Here is a 14592-nt window from a genome sequence, read left to right as displayed (position 1 = left end):
AAATCGGGTGATTGCCGATTTAAGATGCAAAGATAAATTACGCTCAAAAGTTGTCAAACCAAGGGAAACTCCCTAAAGTAGGATATGACTCGAACATGTAGTAATGCTCGGACCGTAGCCCAGTGTATGCCAAATCACTAAATGTCTAAAACCCACGTAAACATCGTACAGGCAGTCCCCGGGTTACGACGGGGGTTCCGTTCTTGAGACGCGTCGTAAGCCGAAAATCGTCGTAAGCCGGAACGACGCTTGGAAATATGTCTTAAACTAATAAAAAGTTATAAAAACCTTACTTGTAATCCTTTGGTTACACTACATGTTGTTTCCTGTAGTTTTATGTACAACCTGGAGTTATTTTCATAAAAGAATGCTGGTTCTTGAAGGTAAAAACTATTGTAATCCTCTGGTGACACTACATTCTTGAAGTTTTATGTACAACCTGGAGTGATTTTGCAAAATCTTGAGGGCTACAAGAACAGCTGATTACTATTTACGTATCATATAGACTAATTAAAGTAAATGTATCTTTAAATAGGCTTATATATTAGTATCAACAAAACATTTCCTGCCATGAGTCAGAGGCCGTTTAATGAAACGAACACTTCTCTGTCCTATCTGTTCAGAAAATAAACGTTACGTCAATCCCCGAGACCATTGTTGCCAAAGCGTCTCTCTCTCTCTCTCTCTCTCTCTCTCTCTCTCTCTCTCTCTCATCTAATACTCTCTCCTCTCCTCATCTCTCTCCTCTCCTCTCTTCTCTTCTCTCTCTCTCTGATCAAATTACATTGGAAACTTGACATACGATTGCCCTAATATACGAATGTTTTGAGATATAACAGAAAATTTGCGAAAATACAAGCTTTGATATACAACGAAATATTTGAGATACGATTTTGCGATGAGTGTTAGTTGTATAGGCGACCGATAAATGGCGTTCAGTCTGTTTGTTTGTTGGTGCTGCATGTTAACACGTCGTTGTTTAGTTCGTTGTATTTGCGCCTATTTTTCGTGTTATTTTGTCTATTTTATTATTAACCATGGGTCTCAAAGCTAAAGACAAAGCAGGTGATAAGAAAAAACCCAAGAAAATGATTTCGATGGAAGCAAAACATGAAATTATAGCAAAGCATGAACGTGGCGTTCGTATCGTCGATTTGGCAAACGAGTATGGTCGAAATCCTTCTACAATATCCACGATCATCAAGCAGAAGGAAGCTATAAAAACCCCCGAGACCATTGTTGCCAAAGCGTCTCTCTCTCTCTCTCTCTCTCTCTCTCTATCTCTCTCTCTCTCTCTCTCCTCTCTCTCTCATCTCTCTCGATTCCAAACTTACGTACTGGATAATGTCTCTCTTTGGATACTTCGATTTTGCCAAATATTGAGGGCTACAAGAACAGTTGATTACTATTTACGTATCATATAGACTAATTAAAGTAAACGTATCTTTAAATAGGCTTATATTATTAGTATCAACAAAACATTTACTGGCATGAGTCAGAGGCCGTTTAACGAAACGAACACTTCTCTGTCCTTAACTCGGAGCATCGGAAGACGCCTCTCTCTCTCTCTCTCTCTCTCTCTCTCTCTCTCTCCTCTCTCTCTCTCGCTCTCTCTCTCTCTCCTCTCTCTCATCGTCTCTCTCTCTCTCTCTCTCTCTCTCTATCTCTCTCTCTCTCTCTCTCCTCTCCTCTCTGTCTCTCTCTCTCTCTCTCTCTGATCAAATTACTGGATAATGTCTCTTCTTTGGATACTTGGAATTTGCGTTGTAATCTAACCAGAAACTCCTCGTTTTTTGTTATTATTACTGGAAACAAGCAATGATTTTTTCATTATTTGTCGCTTTTGGACTGTTATATGTAAACTAGTATGTATTCATTCGCTCGGAAACTAGTTCCGCATATGAGGCGTCACTAAAAAACATAGAAAAATACAACATAAATTGTGTCGAAAATCATCATAATCTCAAAATTTTTGTTGTAATCTAACCAGAAACTTATTTTTATTAATATACTGTGCTAAACTATAAAGGATTTTTATCATAGTATGCGTTTTTTAAAAGCGTCGTTAACTCGGAGCGTCGGAAGACGCCTCTCTCTCTCTCTCTCTCTCTCTCTCTCTCTCTCTCTCTCTCTCTCTCTCTCTCTCTCTCTCTGATCAAATTACTGGATAATGTCTCTCTTTGGATACTTGGAATTTGCGTTGTAATCTAACCAGAAACTTCGTTTTGTTATTATTACTGGAAACAAGCAATGATTTTTTCATTATTTGCGCTTTTGGACTGTTATATGTAAACTAGTATGTATTCATTCGCTCGGAAACTAGTTCCGCATATGAGGCGTCACTAAAAAACATAGAAAAATACAACATAAAAAGTGTCGAAAATCATCATAATCTCAAAATTTTTGTTGTAATCTAACCAGAAACTTATTTTTATTAATATACTGTGCTAAACTATAAAGGATTTTTATCATAGTATGCGTTTTTTAAAAGCGTTGTTAACTCGGAGCGTCGGAAGCGTCAGCGTCGTAACCTTGGAACAAGCGTCGTAACCCAGGACGGATTTTTCCATTGAATATTTAAGAAAAAGCGTCGTAACCTCGGAACGTCGTAAGCCGGAACCGTCGTAACCCGGGGACCGCCTGTATAAAAATTATACAAAATATTAAAAGTGCATTTATTTCCATATGTCTAGGACAAAAAATGATTGCCATTAGTATGAGGAACTAATGGTCAATCAACATGTAAACAAAGCTCCGTGAAGTAGCGAAATCAAAATGGCCGACTGGGTCGGATATCTACGATCCTTGATCAAGATCATATTCTCGTAGGAAATACCTATGATAAAGAGAACGCAACTTCAGTGCATAGCGCAACCAATAGTAGTACTCAACTTAGTAGTGGAAGCTTCTAGGAGGTCCGACATTATGAAAATCAAGCACAAAAAATCAACAAACGAAAAACAGTAGTACTTCGTACGATGCTATTGAAAGGAATGTTTAGGTACGCATGGGTGGTAGAGGGGTGGCGGGCAGTAGTGGGATGTAGAACGGCACCTCGTAGTAACGGGGGATGTTGGGAGAGGAGATAACTAATTGGTAAGAGACCTCTGAGAGTGGTTTTTCACGCCCCAGTTACTATACCGACACCCTATATGGGTGAGCGAGCTAGGCATATGCCCGGCATTCCATGCAACTTTTTTCTCTGGTATATATAGCAGTTTTATACCTTAGAAATGATGCTATAAGGAGCATTTCACGGAGCGGCACAGGTTGAGCCCAGAAATAGGGTTTTCATTCATACCTTTGTCTTGTTTTGCGGGGGATGGAACTAGTAATAACACTAATGGAAATGAGAAGCCATCAAAGCAGTCCCATGGTTTGCCTAAGCTCTGCTATAATGTTAAGGTGTGGCTTGCTCAAAGAGTTTAAACTTTCATACACCTGAGCAGATGGGCAGAAGACACCGATGGTTACTTATCAAACAATAAAAAATTTTCTTATTCAAATGCCAATACTAATTTGATAACTATCTCTGTTGGGTGGTGTTTAGCTCAGCTAGGGACATGTATGGGCTGCCCTAGAGCAAGAGCCCATGCCAGCTCAAGGCTGGCTTAATCTAAAGCAACAGAAAGTCGTGACATAGTCATGGCATCCCATGTATGTAAATTACTTTTCCATTGGTGTACAATATTGGCTTAACATTTAAAAATATTACAGAATTTTTTACATACAAGTTCTTGTTCTCAGCTATTTTGAATAATGGAATGAAAGAGATGTTTTCATGCATTGTGAGTGATACCACTATCACTGGTATTACCACTCTTCCTAGAATCAAATTGAAGTTTGGTCTCCCTTGAAGCACAATGTGAAATTAAGTTTTTCATATACAGGCAGTCCCCGGGTTATGACGGGTTTGGCTTACGACGTTCCAAGGTTAAGGCGCTGTTCAATTATATTCATCAGAAATTATTTCCAGGGTTATGACACATGTTCCAGGGTTACGGCGCCTACAACACTGATCTGGCAGAAGAAATATGACACCAAAAATGCAAAATAATCAATATTTGAAGGTTTTTTTGATAAAAAATGCAATAAGAATGCAGTTCATGTAGTTTTGAATGCACCCAAAGCATTAAAAGTAAGGTTTTCTTAGGAATTTTGACTATGTTCTGGCGGAACACAATTTTCGGCTTACGACGCGTCTCAAGAATATATACTATATGAAGACCAATATTATTTTCATATTCATATTTGTAAATACTATCTTGGATTTTGTAGGAACCAGGAACTTAAATTGAAGAAAAGTATTGTTTTGTAATATGTGAAAGTTTTCTAAACTCTTTTTATATTTTGCTCCTTATTTTATGTTTTACTGTAGGTGCATGTGAAGGGACGCTGTCATGTTCCACCTGCCATCTTATTTTTAAGAAAGAGGATTTTGATAAGATAGAAGATCCATGCACGGATGAGGAATTAGACATGTTGGATTTAGCATATGGTCTCTCTGATACGTAAGTACAATGAAGTGTATTTGTTTATTTTGTTATTTATGCAATATATTTTTATGCTTGTGCTTTGTTTCTGGCACATTAGTTGTTTTAGTTCTGAACTGTACTTCTTGTACTTTATGTAAATGAGGCATGTCCAAGTTTGAGGATATCCAGATACCAAATTTTCAGAGTATTAAGCATGTTCCTACACAAATGCTCAATGCTTTGCAGGTATGGTGTTCACTTTTACTACCAATTGTAGATTGTTTGACTGTTTGGTCCTAGGATGTATAGTACCAGGAACTTCCTATTGTTTTGTAGCATTTTCTGTATTTCTCAATGTTAAAACAGGCTGTGTCTGGAGGTAAGCCATAAACACTTTCACTTATTGTTTTCTTTTAGATGAAAGCAGGCAAAGATTTTGGCATGTATTTTGGACAGATTGATGTTGAAGTTCATGACTTCCACTTTGGTAACTTATAATCAGAATTGTATGGTTTTTTATGGTGTTATATGCTCATTTAATTTTCAGTAGTCTTTATATCCATCTCAGAGATGTCAGCTTAGATTTTCATGTAAAGGGTTGGTAATTTCTTTTGGTCTGATGGTTGAGTCATTCTTTCTTTGCAATATCTGCTTTGTAATATAGCAGGAAAGCAGCAGTGTGCTGTGTGGTTTTTACATGTTCCTAGTCCAGTAATAGTTTTTTGTCTTGTTTACTGTCTTTTCATGCCTTTTAAATGCAATAAATTTTGGAAGTAGCTGTCCCTGTTAAGGACAGTGGAGTCCCTTCAGTTATTTCATTTTACAGTAGAGGACCTTATATCCTAATCCATAGGGAAAAATGGTTCAGAATGGCTGCTTTTTTTTCAGTATGGCCGAGGCTGGTTAAATCCATGTGCAAATTAGCCCAAGATATGATTATGTACGTATATGTAAGAGAAATTCATACCCACTAAGTTTGAAAAATAATATTATACTTGAGAAAGTAATTTTGCGAAAAAAAATCATACACTTAACTTATATTTCCGTATATAAGATGATCTTTAGATAAGACAAGGCCAAAAATCATGGCAAATTTTCATGAATTTATCTCATATCTGTAGTATTGGACAACTTCTAAATTACAAAACCGAAATGTTTTTTGGAGAAAAATTGAACAGTACAACTATAGGTTTTGTATATGAGACTTACCCAGTAATTATATAGCTATTTTTTCCAACGTACAGCAGCCTAATTCAAATTTCGCGGGCAGCGCTTCGATTGTTCAGTGTAGACGTAACAGTGCCTTCCCCCAACGGCAATACTAGTAACAACTTGACAAAGCACTTCATTCTGTTTCCTGCTGCGCTTGACTAAACTTCGAGTGCTTACAGGAGCTTGTTCTTATTTTCCGGTTACAGGTATATCACTGGATTTCGGTAGTGTTACACAACCACCGGAACGCATTTGTAGCCTACGAGCAGGATGAGTCTTGTCCTTTGTTTGTTTTATTCAGATTATCATGAAGCCGGATATTTGTATTCTCCGGCAATAGTCCTTGAATGCATCCCCATTCAATTAGATCTAATACTTTTGTATATGTTTTACTTAACGGGCTTATGCTATGCGCAAGTCGTCGGTTAATAATTGCCCTAAGTAATCATGATTTTTTACATCATTCCTTTAGGCCAAGCTTTAGTTTAGGTTTTGTTTATCGGCCACTGGTCATTAGCCTGACAGCGGTAATAATTACCTTAAAATAATTCTCGAATGTTATTCCATTCTTTGATCTTAAAACCTTTTCATTTATTATTTACTTACCAGGATTAGGCTACGTGCAAGTCGCCAGTTTATAATTACCTTTTAAAAGTAATGCGTGAAGGTTACATGATTCCCTTGGGTTAGACTTACTTTGCTTTTGGGATTTTGTTTACCTCCCATAGGCTATTAGTCACAAGTCGCTGGTAAATATAGTTATCTTAAAGTAATTTGTGAATGTTGAAACAGTCTTTTAGGCCCAACGGGTTCATTGGCCAATACGTCTTTTTTTTTTTACTGTGCTTGCGACACTCGTCACTTTCCTTTGGAGATACTGAAAGTGTTGAGGTTGAAAGTATTAAGGAGAGAATGATGTTAATGTTTGGCTCGGGAGGCTTTGGGAGAGAAGGCTTACATGGCCTCGGCGTACAGAGAAGGCTTACATGGCCTCGGTGTATGGAGGTGTTTTCCTGGCATCACGCAATTGTGAACATTTCACATTTAAGCTGATAGCATTGAGCTCACTAGGCGCTCTGGAGCACAGGCAGCCACTCAAGTCATTTAGACTTGAGCAGAGGCCACTCGAGTCAATTTGCAGGGCATGTAATCAGTTACTGATTGCGATTGCTTTCATTCATGATAATTTTTTAAATCGTAAATTTTCATTTATAATAGAGTCGGATTTGCTTTGAGACTTAATATGAAAACGTTTAGTTATATAAACACATGTATATCTAGAAGGGTAAGTCATTATATTTATATATACATCTGAATACATGAAATGCTATTTCATATTTTTGTAAATAATATTTATTTAATTCCTTTATCACAAATTGGAGAACAAAAGCAGTGTTTTTACATTACTAGAGTCTGATTAGGTTTGATACTTAATGCAAAAATGGCTTGTTGATATAAATTATTATCTTGGAGTTATGCATTCATTTACGTTACGTTTAAATGCATGTCTGAATATGAAAGGCTGATGTATTCATATATTGTGAATGTTTCAGGCCTAGATGCCAGTATTCCCTATAGTAAAGTATGTAGTAAGTAATTTATTATTTTCATGAAAGTAATCAGTAACTGAGATTACCAGATGCGCTGGCATCTCGCCTCTCGTCTGTCTTCTGCCGACTCCCTTCGCCTCCCAAAGCTGACGCCAATTCTCTCTTCTTACTCCTCCGATCTTTGTCATTCGCTCCCGCGCCTGGCTACATCGCTTCCTTCCCATGCCTTTTCTAGCTATTATTTCGATTATCATGAATTACCAATGTAACAGTTAAGTGTTGTGCAGTGGAGGAGGCAGCTACTAGTCCCACAATTCTCCTAGACAACGGTCACTAACCCGCTCCCGCTCCCCCACACCCGGGAGAACCCATACCGAAGGTCCAGGGGAGGTTGGGGGGTTTGCATACAGGTAGTCGCCCCCTCGGTCGAACCTGTTGTCTGTCCCAGGTATCGACAGACAGCCGCTGGAAAGGCGTCTTTCTGGATGTGTCAGAGGAGGTGACTATCTGGCCCATCGGATATCCTAGACTTAGAGTCACTGTCCTACTCCTTCTCACGGCCAACATCTGCCTAGGAGAGGACATACTAGTAGTCGAAGGGAGTCCGAGAGGGTTGCCCCCAGTAGTTGCTCCTCGGTTGAACCTGTAGCTTTTCCCAGGTATCGGCAGACAGCCATTGAAAAGGCGTCTTGTTGGATGTGTAGTGAGGAGGGTCTTTTTTCACCCCTCGGTCGAACCTGTCGTGAGTTTAGGTTTTGTCCGAACGCCGTTGAACAGGCGTATCGTAGTGTACAGTTGTCATCCTATTCCAGTGGTTCGTCACCTAACAGATCATGTCGATGGTGTTAATAATCTTTGATGTCTTGACCTCTGAAGGGGTATTATTTAGTCGATGAACCCTCGTACCCTTTAGTCATGTTTGTCCGACTCCTCACAGTCGATGTTCGACGCGAGACTCAGCTGAAGTCGACTCACAATCGATGTTCGAGACTCAATTGATGTTTGACTAGCGACTCAGTTGATCCAACTCTCAGTCGATTTTTGACTCATGATTCGGCCGATTCGACTCGCGACTTGGCTGTTCCGACTCTCAGTCGATTTTCGACTCACGACACTCGGCTGATGCAACTCACTCGGATGTTCGACTTGCAACTTAGCTGATTCGACTCTTAGTCGATTTTCGACTCGCGACTCGGCTAATTCAACTGAAGGGAGTCCGATAGAGGTTTTTTTCTCCTCTGTCGAAATTGTCATACTTTATTAGGTTTTGACTGTATGCCACTGGAAAGGTGTTTAGTGAGTGGTGCTCAGTAGGCATCAGATTAAAGTATGGTTACTTATTTGACCTAATTAGTATATTGAACACCCTGTGCTAGCGCCTAAACGTTGGAAGCATCGTAAGCGAATTTTTGCTTCCGATAGCCATTCCTCCACAGGCGTTCGCATCTAGGTGTGTCGACTCACCCGCCTTCACAATGATCTTAAAGGTAGAGACGAAGACTTGTCCGATGTAGAGGAAGTAAATTAGAATTCTGCTCCTGCTTTTGTATATTTGAGCCTTCTCAACTACTTTTGTCATAGACGCTCATCAGAATAAGTACCGATTCTCATGATGAACACCAGGTATTAGCGCCTAGCCGCTCGAATCTCTTTTGTATCGGGCGTATTTTGTCGAGCGTCAATCCACGTACGTACAGGCGCTCTGCACCATATGAGGCATCCACTCCCTTGATTCAGCTCATTAGGTATTTTCCACCCCTGACCGGGGCAGGAAGTTGGAAGTCTGGTGCTGCCTTTTTCGACACTAGGGGATCTTTTGTTAGCCACCATTTGAACAGGAATTTTCAATCACTAAGACAGACATGTGGTGAGAAATGGCAAGTTCTCGCAAACTTTGGCGCAGTCAACTCTACTTGACTTGCATTCCCACGATCAAACCAGTTGTACGTAGAGAGAGAATGCTTCGTTTAGTGGGTGAAAACCTCTGCTTTTCCTTCAGGAAGCATCTTTTTCGCTTTGGCAAATATGTATTCCTAAGACTTTGGTTTGCTATCATCACTGCAAGTTGATGGCGTGAGTTATTGCCTGCTCTCGCTAGCTCCGAGAAGAGAGGCCCAGAACAGTTGTCCTCCTTTTCCCTCCACTGCCTGAGTTACGGAACTCTACAGATTACACTCCCCAGAGTTAGGATGTGAGAGACCAATCCTGGTTTGATCTTCGGATCTCTCCAGTGTCCCTGTTTTTGGAGAACAACCAGTTCGGCATGAACCAGTTGTCATTGATGCCCTATTTTCACCGTAGAAGCTTTCCTTCGGGATAACTTTACCTTCGCTCTCTTCATTAAATAATGAAGGAGGTCTGCTTCCAGTCCTTATTCTTTTTCTCTTCGAAGTGAAGAATTAGGCTGACGCAAGTATATGTACAGTGGTCTCTTCGTATTCTCGGGGGGGATGCGTACCAGGCCCCCCCCCCCATGAATAGTTAGAACCTGTGAATAGTTGGAACCCCTATAAAAATGTTTAAAACCTCCTATTTTGTTAGTTACAACTTGAGAAAAACCCACTAAAAATTATTATACCTCCTTTTTTTAATAATTTTATCACAAAAAGTGCATTTTATGATGAAATTGATTAAAAAAACAGGAATTTGTGGATATTTCTCATAGAAAAAGACCGCGAATAGGCCATTTTTCCGCGAATAATGCGGGGAAATGTTCCCGAGAGAAATCCATGAATGTGTGAGTCCGTGAATCCGGAGAACGCTAATACAGGGAGTCCACTGTACTTGTATATTCTCCTCGCGACATGTCTATCAGTTATTGTACCGTTCGAGTACAGGCGTATGCATGTAAGTGAATTCTTCTCATGTGTGACAAAGACTATTTAATTTCCTGAAACTCAGGACAGCCTTTCGGTCCTCCCAAGAGTTTTCGATTTTGTTATAATAAGACTAGTGGTATTGTTTTGGCAACAACACCACAGGGTTGGCATTTTCGTTGAACAAGGGGGTGTTTTCATTCCCTCTTGTTTCGGTTTACATATAGGTGATTGAGGGTATCTGTCATACACTCGATAGCTCTATAAGATGAATTAATTCCAAGGCGGAATGTGCTACCAGGCAACTCAGCCTCGGAGTCGGAGACAGGTGAGGTTCAGAGTACTGCCGTCTCAATGAAATTTTGTTCGTTGTGGTATTGTTTCACCCCTATCATGGGTTAACTTCTAATTTGGATCTCTGACTGGTCATCACAGACTTAAGTCTTTGGTTGGCTCTGGATTCTTGCTTATGGTTGATATTTTGTGCTTCACAGTTGCCATTGCGAGAATCATCGGACAGAGATGTCTCATTAGACTCATTATTTCTTTCTGTTTACCCACAGTACAGCAGAAATCTGTAAGTCTTATGCTTCATTGCAATTGATCTGTAGGCCACTGCGATGATTTAGAATGATTTTCGGACAAACACCGCGGTTTTATGTTGTCCATTTTCTTTTTTTTAAATTCGTAAAGTGGTCCATTACTAGTTGTTCACCCCGAGTTGCGTAAAGTGTTCAATTACTAGTTGTTCACCCCGAATTGGAGTGAGGTTGAATGACGCAGCCTGATAACTGCTGCCAGTGTGAAGAGAAGAGTTCCTCCCAGAACTTGTCTCTTCCTCTGTCTAAATGGGTTGTCTTAGTTTATACGGACTTCAGTTTAAGACACAATGTAGTCAAGTGTTTTTTGGCCTACTTTGCAGCAAAGCTAAAGATGTAGTTTTCAGGTGTTTTCTGCCATCGAGCTACCGGAGGCGTAAGCGGTCTGTGATTAAAATATTTTTTATGTAGGTTTAAAAAAAAAAAAAAAATCCACTACCTCAAGACCATTTTTTGTGACTGGCATGGTATCGCAGAAGGAAGTACAGGATATTCTCTTAGTATCTCTTTAGTGGATGGGTCTTGACTGTATTTCAGTGTAAGTGTCAGTGTTTTCTGGTTATTTTATTTTGGTGCTACGCCCAGGGCAAGGGTTGCCACCTATCATACTTTGCTAGCTACAGGAGCATTCCTCCCCTAGCTGCAAAGTTTCCCCTAAGTAGGAGGTGACCCTTGGCTCCACCGCCACGCCACTACGAGTTAAGACGAGCTCCAACCAGAGGCAGTGTTCATCTGCATAGCTCTCTTAACTAATAGGAACAACAAGCGTTGTTTTTTCAATGCTAGCAACTTTTCTATTTTCAAATTCATTGCATGACATAATGCTTTGAAGTAGAATATGTCCATGACCCCACCTCCTTTCAATGTGGAGTCAGCTATATAATTACTGGGTAAGTCTCATATTTTATGTTAAAATAAGGTTTTGTATATGCTTACCCAGTAATTATATGATCAGAGCACACCTGCCTCCCCTCTGATGGACATTATGCAGGAAATAGAGTGAAGTGCTTTGCTAAGTTGTTCCTAGTATTGCCGTTGGGGAACGGCACTGTTTCGTCTACACTGAACAATCAAAGCGTTACCCGTGAAATTTGAATTAGGCTGCCGAACGTTGGAAACAATAACTATATAATTACTGGGTAAGTATATACAAAACCTTATTTTATCATAAAAATATCATATTTGTAATAATGATGACTTGAATAAAGGTTGTTTTGCTTGTTGTATCCAATTACTACAGTATTACTATTATCATATTATTACTATATTACAGAATATAAACATCGTCATGTACATTATTTGCATTTCATATTGTTTATATTTTCAAAATCTTGGCTGACTTGAGTATTGTCGATATCTTCATTGCCATTATTTGTTAGAAGAGATATAATTCGGAGATACATTTTATTGTAAATTAACGAAGTTTGGTTGAAAACGTGCCCATATTATTTCATTGTATAAGCATTAGGTACGATTTCTCCAGTTCAGAACATCACTTCCACATGGCCCTTTTTGTTTTATTCAGCCTCGGCTATAGGCGACAGTTTTAATTTACTAGTATTCTTTCTTGAGATATCCATTGCATGAGAGATGAACAAAAATGAATTTTTAATGGAGGATGGAGGAGTATCATTAGTATCACAGTCGGGGAGAGAGAGAGAGAGAGAGAGAGAGAGAGAGAGAGAGAGAGAGAGAGAGAGAGAGAGAGAGAGAGAGAGAGAGAGAGAGAGAGACTATTGCCTCTGTTAGGTTGTTACACTGATAGATATCCTCTTGCAAAAGTCGAATAATCATTGCATATTGAGAATAAGTAATGACAATTTTAATCTAACTTGTTTTAATGTAATCATATTGATGTACGTATTATCATATTACAATACATGAATAGAGTAGTGATGTGCCATTTGCATTCTGGTTTTTGTTTACTGCCTTAAAATATCAGCTGGTTCCATTTTACCGATATCATCGCTGCCTTTAGTTGCCGAATGGAACTTAATTCAGAGATACATTCTTTTCGTAAATTATCAAAGGCGGATTTAACAAAGCCGATTCTATATCATGTTTATCATACATATGTTGCCAAAAAAGGGAAACCATTGTTTTGTTTATGTTTCATTGCCATTCTCAAACAATCGCTAATAACAATACATGTACAATAATGAATGATAATTATCGTATACAATTATCGTTCATGAGACTGAATTATTTTAAACACTTACAAACAGCTTTGCGTGCTGTTACTTGATGGTCACTGCGTTTTAGTTATAAAATGCATGGGGAACCTGAAAATAGAAAGTGTCATAAAATCATTTAAAAAATGGCATGGATGGTACCAAAAATTATTTGTATGATATTGACGATGATGCTGAAGTTGACTCGTCAGAACCAGACTGGAATCCCTTTGATGGTGGCACATGTGATCAATCTTGTAATATGTATGAGAAACTTTTAATGAAAAATGAATCTAATGTTATCCTAAATGTTATTACTACCGTGATTACACCTCCATTAAAATTTCTAAACAATTACTAAAAGGTAAAGGTTGCTGTGAGTGCAACTGTAACTGGAAGTGTGCATTTTCTCAGCCAGGATTGCATAGATAAAAATTTCTTTCATTGATTTAGAATTATTCCTCAAATAGGCTATTTGTTATGAAGATATGCCAATAATATATGAGGTAAAAATGGTTTTATTACCTTTATTATTAGTTTATTTCATAAAGTGAATCTTCATGTAGGTTGGTTGTTAGGCTATAGCACCAAGGCCAACCGATACACATTTTAGAATTCAAGGTTTGACTTTAAGAATTGCAGTATAAGGCGACCCCCAATTTTTAGGGGTGAATTGTAGGATTTAAAAGTCGCTTATACGTGGAAATATACAGTAGTTTTGAATATCTTCATTCAGTAAAGTATGCTGTATGGGCACAAGTAAAATCTTATGCCTTTGAAACTAGCTGGATATCTAAAGCATTTAATGAAAACATTGATTTTTCATTATGGTTTCCTTATGCTTTGTTTTTCAGTGTTTTTGCATTGAAATTCTGAGACTGAAGATACCTGTTATCATCATGTTACATTTATTTCTGTAGTGTTTGTCTTTCACAACCTATATAGCAGTGTGTAAATATTGATAATATTAGATAACAGTATTTTAGAAAATTTAGGTATTTCAAGAACACAGTCCTCATTAGTGAGAAGGTGTTTTGACTTCGATTTTGCCCATAAACAGGTCTTAAGTGTTTTAACAGTTCAGTTAATTAAAAGATTAACTGTAAAATTAAAAGATTAACTGGAATCAGTTGAATAGTATACAGGTATTCACAAAAGTGATCACACTCAAGGTCCAGTCATTCACTGTGTTGATTGTAATTGTTATTGGAAAACATAGGACACAACATTTCAGGCTCTCCTTGTTATCCCCTAGATGCCCAAGATAATAAGATATGTGGATCCTCTTGAGATGATTTCTGTAATTATCTCAAGAACACCATTAAGTAAACTTGCGAAACAAAACTTGAAGACTAATCCTTAAATCAGTTACCTCTTGAGACAGCATTCAGATACTCACAAACATCTTGATACAGCATTTGGCTATTCCAAAACTGAAATCATAATTAAGAACTGCTACAACAGGCTCTATAGCAGTTCACATCCAACCATCATTATCTCCAATGCCTTGGGACACTAAAGGCCTTTGTAAAAATCTATCACTCATGTCTTACCTGTGCTTTATCCTAGACAGATCATCTCACATCTCAAACCTCTTGTCTTGTAGTTCTCATCTAAGTAGTACACATTTGAAAATTTTTAAGTCTTTAAAACATTGTACAGTATATGAAAATACAGATTGATGCAAAAGAATTGTGTTAAATTTTGATATTTTATCCTGAAACACACAAAGAAAAAACTTTGATATAATGGAAAGACCAAGACATTTA

At 38.4% G+C, this 14592-nt stretch overlaps 1 protein-coding gene across 2 annotated transcripts in view; it reads left to right on the top strand.

The window, feature by feature from the left end:
• Positions 1-14592, top strand: part of LOC135205576 (patatin-like phospholipase domain-containing protein 4) — a 147315-nt gene that overhangs the window by 70826 nt on the left and 61897 nt on the right. For both annotated transcript variants that reach the window (XM_064236343.1, XM_064236344.1), the window contains exon 3: positions 4379-4511. In XM_064236343.1, the coding sequence (XP_064092413.1) occupies positions 4379-4511 (133 nt within the window). The remainder of the gene's footprint in view (positions 1-4378; positions 4512-14592) is intronic.

Source organism: Macrobrachium nipponense, chromosome 24, assembly GCF_015104395.2.
Source record: "Macrobrachium nipponense isolate FS-2020 chromosome 24, ASM1510439v2, whole genome shotgun sequence".
Lineage (NCBI taxonomy): Eukaryota > Metazoa > Arthropoda > Malacostraca > Decapoda > Palaemonidae > Macrobrachium > Macrobrachium nipponense.
This window is presented reverse-complemented; position numbering and strand designations above follow the sequence as displayed.